The sequence below is a fragment of the Sceloporus occidentalis genome, unplaced genomic scaffold (assembly GCF_023333645.1).
Source record: "Sceloporus occidentalis isolate IW3139 unplaced genomic scaffold, rSceOcc1.0.p SCAF_1, whole genome shotgun sequence".
Lineage (NCBI taxonomy): Eukaryota > Metazoa > Chordata > Lepidosauria > Squamata > Phrynosomatidae > Sceloporus > Sceloporus occidentalis.
In genome coordinates this window covers 285,378,340-285,384,339 of record NW_028316981.1, presented here as the reverse complement: position 1 = coordinate 285,384,339, position 6,000 = coordinate 285,378,340, and the positions used below count along the sequence as shown (strand labels likewise).

The following is a 6,000-nucleotide window of genomic DNA, read 5'->3' as shown; positions in this document are numbered from 1 at the left end:
CATCAAATAATGGATGGGATTCACTGGCATAAGCTGAAGTGGTGGTCAGGCACTAACTTAGATGGCTTTAAACTGGAATGAGATAAATTCAAAGAGCATTTATTTGTTTTTTTTTTTTATTACTATTAGCCATGAGGGCTATATGTAAATATCTGTATTAAGAGGGACAAGATGTATCTGGCTCCCAGGTGCTGGGATGCAATCAAAGGAAAGGACTGTATGTCTTATTTATGGCATTCATCCTTCTACCTCATTTTTACCTGGAGCCACTTTGATTAATTGTCAGTTTATAAAACCTTTAGCCTGCAAGGTCCTGCAGAGAGTTAGTGCTGGAAAAAATTTTCCCCCAAACCAGTGCAACACTCTTAACAACATGACCAGCCACTTTATAATGTTTTAATGTTTAAAAGGCCTGTGAACACCTGTGTTGCAACTTTATTAGTGCTGAATTAGGGTTACACCCTCATTTTATCTCAGTTTTAATAGCAATATGATGGGGAAAATATGGCCCATTTCACACTGGGAACAGGTGCTCATGCTGAATTTGGCTGGTGCAAGAGGATAAACTCATGTCAATTAATTTTTTAACATCACACATTTTCTTATTTGAGAAGAATCGTGTTTCAAAGAAACTGAACATGGAAGAAAGTGAAATCAATAGTTTTTTTAATTCCTGGTTTACTTCTGGTTTTGCATCACATTTTTGAAAACATCTAAACTTGATTCAGATTTGAAGTCGAAGGCTTTAATGGCCGGCATCCATAGTTTTTTGTGGCTTTTTCGGGCTATGTGGCCATGTTCTAGAAGAGTTTATTCCTGACTTTTTGCCAGCATCTGTGGCTGGCATCTTCAGAGAAAGCATTTTTAAGAATATCATCTGCCAGTAACCATCAGAGATCTGTGTCCTAATCCTAGTTTGATAAAGAGCAAAACATTTACACACAGTTAGAATTCAAGAGACAAAGAGGCAAGACAGACACAGAAAGAAAAAGACCACAAATTCTCTACACAGATTATCTGTGCTATAAATAATGGATAAATCACAAATGGCTTGAATTGGAAATGTATTTCACAATTTAATCTAAGGGTTAATGACCAAGTGTCTCGTAGATCAAAATTTATTAAGTTATCTGTTTTACAATATTCATGCCACATTAAAGCTATCAGTCACAACACAGAAAGCTAAGGAAGGCCAGAGCTTTGTACATGTACTATAGATGAACTGCAGGATTATTTTTCTTTAGAAGAGAAGATCCCCTTGCTTACAAATCAAATGAGAACAATTTCAATAAAAATTCACTAGTTTTGAGGAATGGGAAATACACTGCTGTAAAGAAAGAAACAACACAAAAACAGTGGGGGAAAACAGCATTTGGCTTGATTCATACATTACTAGGACACGCAGGTTTGCCTCTTCTCTCAGTTGCTTCCCATGCCACTTTGCCATAGGAATAGAGGAAACTGGACGGGAAAGGTTGGAAGAACCATGGGAATGCCACTTCAGCCAACTGACTTGGTTGGTGAAGGAGCTAGCAACTACTAGTTCTTTATGTAGCTGTTTGTCAGTTCCTATGATTAACATCTTCAAAAAATTTTCTCCTGTTTGGTTTGTAACATCTTGCCTGATGAAGAAGGCAGTAAAGCTTCGAAAGCTTGCAACATGTATATTGTGCATTTTGGTTAGCCAATAAAGGTATCACTGTTTGGTGGATTTTTGACTGGATTTGGCATTAGGTCAACACAGCTACCTCTGGATGTTTTCTGGATTTGAAGATACTGCATTATAGCTGCAACAGGGGAATCCTAAAGAGTGATCCAGTAGATGTTCCTATTTGCGGTTTTGGCCTCCAACAAAGGTAAAACTTTTTTTCTTCTTAAATTTGGACTGGATTGGCATGTTTTACCTCAACACCACCTAAAGTTTTCCTGGTGCGAAAGCATGAAGGCTTCTTGAGAAAGCCTCACAAGGATGGAGACATGTTGAATTGCAAAGGAAGTGTCTTTGTTGTGATGCAAATGGATGTTAAATTTCCTGGATATTGAGAATCTTCCAATTGGCACATAGCCAGAAGGAGGAGGGGCCAACCTGCAAGATATACCCCTCCATACAATCTTAACTAGGAAGAGAAATAGCAAAATGCAGGCCTATGACTAACATCTTCATTTTTTGTGTGTATTTTATATTGTGCATTTTGGTTGGCCAATAAAGGTATCACTGTTTGGTAGATTTTTGATTGTATTTACCATTTGGCCAACATGGCTACCCTGGGATGTTCACTAGCTAGATTAAGATATAGCCTTTTATGTAAATATAGATTAAAGCCATTAGTAAACTTGTGTTTTTAAATTACAAGCTACATGTTTGTTGTTTTGAATCAGTTTCAGTTCTTAGGGAAGCATAGGTAGACAAAGACACATTTCTTCTACTCTGCTAATTTAAAGCTGAATTCTAACAGGCTTGTCTTTGACATTTTTTATATTTCAATATTTTTATTTCCTTACTAAAGGCTGAAGCCTTAGGAAACTTAAATTACCCTACATAAACTGCTTAGAGAGTGCTGACTTTGCTATTAAGTGGTATAGAAATGTAAATGTTATTGCTATTTTCCTTTTGATCCATATGGAAACAAATGGTGTTGCAAAACAATAGTCTTCATTGTACTGCAAAAGAGAATGAAGCTTTGGGTAAGAAGTTGATGGACCTTGGAGCACATGTTTTTATTTCAGTACTCCTTCCTGTTAAAATACATGGCTGAGGAAGAGAGAGAAGAATATGAGAAGTGAACAACTGGCTCCAAAGATAGTGCCATTAGGTGCCATTAGGGGGGAAATGGTTTGGACTGTGCTCTGCACTTTCATGATGAAGCACTTCTGGCAAACATTGGGTCGCACAGGGCAGTTGGTAAGAACATACTTGCTAGGAGTCTCATTTGGAAACTTGATCAGGAGGGCCTTAAACTCAGTTATGCAGGGGACATGAAGTAATGGGAGCAATAATCTTAATGATGAAGGGGGAATTGAGGCAATTGTACAGGAATCCACCAACAGCGTGAGGAGAAGGCAGCTGGAAATAATTTCTTATGATCTAAGATGTCTCTATACTAATGCACAAAGGATGAAAAATAAACAATATGATCTCAAACTCTCAGCACATGAAGAAAAATATGATTTAATACGCATCACTGAAACCTGATACAACGGGTCTTATGACTGGAATAACTTATTCCAAAGAATAAATCAAACATATCAAGAATGTGCACACTTGTATGAAGATCCATGACTTAAAGTGTAGAAAATAAGTTGAGACAATTTGGATGAAAAAGGAAGAGAAACCACAGTGATATCTTTGTGAGTGTCTACCATACATGCCCAAGCTAGACAGAAGACATGGGTGAAGGAAACAAATAACCATACAATCAAAAAGGAGAGATATAGTAGTAACAACACACTTCAAACACCCTGATATTTGTTGAAAGTCAAATTCTGTCAAGAATGTAACATCCAAAAAATTCCTCATTTCCTTTGTATTTCATTGTCAAAAAGATGGAGGAGGCAACAAGGAGATTTGGTATCTTGCATTCAGGGCCGGCTCGTCCATATAGGCCAGCTAGGCGGCCTCCTAGGAGCACCAACCTCTAGGGGGTGCCAGAGAGAGAGAAAGAGAGAGACTGGCTGGAGCCGGAGGATCATAGGATCAGGCAAGCAGAGCAGCCAGCAGCGCTGCGAGTTGCAGGGAAAGAGAGCTGCTTGCTGAGGCTGGAAGGGGGGGAAAGAAGTTTGCTGTGCTCTGCAACTCCTGGGCTGCATCCACACTGGAGAATTAACCCAGTTTGGCACTGCTTTATCTCTTTCTTGCTTAAGGCTATGGAATTCTGGGAGTTGGAGTTTGTTGTGGAGTCCAGAGCACCTCCCTTCTCCTTCCTTCCTTCCTTCCTTCCTTCCTTCCTTCCTCCCTCCCTCCCTCCCTCCCTCCCTCTTCCTTCTTTCTTTCCCATTTCCTTCCTTCCTTCCTTCCTTCCTTCCTTCCCTCCCTCCCTCCCTCCCTCCCTCCCTCCCTCCCTCTCTTTCTCGCCAAGAGAGAGACTTGTTCAGGGAAGGCTTGCCATGGCCTTCCCCTGAGGTTGAGAGAGTGTGACGCCCCCAAAGTCACCCATTGGGTTTCCATGGCCCCATTTCTCCCTCTTCCCCCATAACTCCTTCCCTGACTTTGGCCCTATTCCTTCCCTATCCACCCCCCTTTGCCTCCCTTCCCATCACTTGTTGTTGTTGTTTGTTGCTGTGTGTCCTCAAGTCCTTTCTGACTCATGGGTTAGGGTTAGGGTTGTGGGGTTTCCTTGGCAACGTTTGTTCAGAGGAGGCTTGCCATGGCCTTCCTCTGAGGCTGAGTGAGTGTGATGCCCTACCCAGTGGGTTTCCATGGCCAAGCTGGGATTTGAACCCAGAGTCATAGTCCAATGCTCAAACAACTAGTCCACATGGCTCCAACAATACACTTTAAAAGCTTGGTCTTCATACCAGATATCTTCACCATAAAGCAGGGGTAGGCAACCTGCGGCCCGCGGGCCAGATGCGGCCCGGCGAGGCCTTGGGACCGGCCCCTGCCCGATCCTGCCGCTGATTGCCGCCGGGGCCTTTGGGGGGCAATTGTCTATAGAAGCCTCAGAAACATGCATTTATATTAACATTTTTTTTTAAAAATCAGCAAATTTTTTCGCGTGTCCTCCATTTTTTTAAAAAAAGTGTCTTCCATTTGAAAATTTTGTCCTACATTTGTCCTGGTTTATTTATATATTTATTTTTTTATAAAAATTATTTAATTATTTATTTTTTGGCTTCGGCCCCCCAGTTGTCTGAGGGACAGCAACCCGGCCCCCGGCTCAAAAAGGTTGCCTACCCCTGCCATAAAGGAAGGCACCACAAAATGGAAGCCATTCAAGAAAAAGGGAGAACAGGACTCAAGAAAAGCTCCAAACACTCCTAGAAATGTAAATGCATGCTTTTTAGTCATGCTCAAAATGGAGGATGTTTTAGAATACCTCCTGGACAGATGGCTAGAATGGAGGGCAAGTCCTGGAAAAGGAGGAGGTCGGCCCTGCCCTGAGGCGAATCTACCATGAGGTTTTCTTGGCAATATGAGTTCAGAGAAGCTTTGTCATGGTCTTTCTCTGAGGCTGAGAGAGTGTGACTTGCCTACTCTTGGTGGCTGTGCCTACTATATGTCTTTTCTTTCTGGAGCCATTCCCATCCTTATTTCTTGGGCCGCATCTACACTGCAGAAATCATGCAATTTGACACCGCTTTAACTGCCCTGGCTCTGTGATATGGAATCCTGGGATTTGGATTTTTGGAGGAGAATTTGCCTTCTCAGTCAGAGAGTAGTGGAGCCACAACAATCTACAAATCCCAGGGCTTCATAGCATGGAACCAGCAAGATCACCAGATGCCCTCTTTTTCTGGGGTATATCTTACATTTAGTCTTCTGTCTAGGAGGAATTCCAAAAATATCCTCCCTTTTGAGCATCACTAAGAAACATGAATTTATATTTATATGAGGGGTTCCAGCCTTTACTTGGTCATGTCCTCCATTTTACTTGAAAGTCCTACATTTTGCAATGCCTTGTCCTCCTTTGCGAGTAGGGACAGCTGGTCACCATGGCAGCCAAGGGCAGCTAAAGTGGTGTCAGACTGCATTAATTCTGCAGTGTGGCAGCAGCCCTGGTCCTCTCATCTGGTGACCCTACTGGTTTTCTTCTCTTTCTTGTGACACCCTTTTCTGCCCCTTGGGTGAAGATTTTTAGTTTTAGGGGTCATAGATGGACCACAACTATCCCATAAATTTATGGGGATAGGATCCAGATTTTTCTACATCATTAGAATGAATAATGCTTCCAGCTTGCAAATGGAATATGTGTGCATTAGTCTCCATTCCAAATATCACAGCAGTAAATAAGTATTTAACCTGTAAAAATCTAATTGGCTTTTTGATCAATTCTCAGTACT

At 41.5% G+C, this 6,000-nt stretch overlaps 1 protein-coding gene across 3 annotated transcripts in view; it reads right to left on the bottom strand.

Moving 5' to 3' along the window:
• Positions 1–679: 679 nt before the first annotated feature.
• LOC149324011 (3',5'-cyclic-AMP phosphodiesterase 4D-like) overlaps positions 680–6,000 on the bottom strand; it is a 369,808-nt gene continuing 364,487 nt past the window's right edge. For all 3 annotated transcript variants that reach the window (XM_089495426.1, XM_089495410.1, XM_089495418.1), the window contains one exon: positions 680–911. In XM_089495426.1, coding sequence (XP_089351552.1) covers positions 746–911 — 166 coding nt within the window. In that variant the 3' untranslated portion in view covers positions 680–745. The remainder of the gene's footprint in view (positions 912–6,000) is intronic.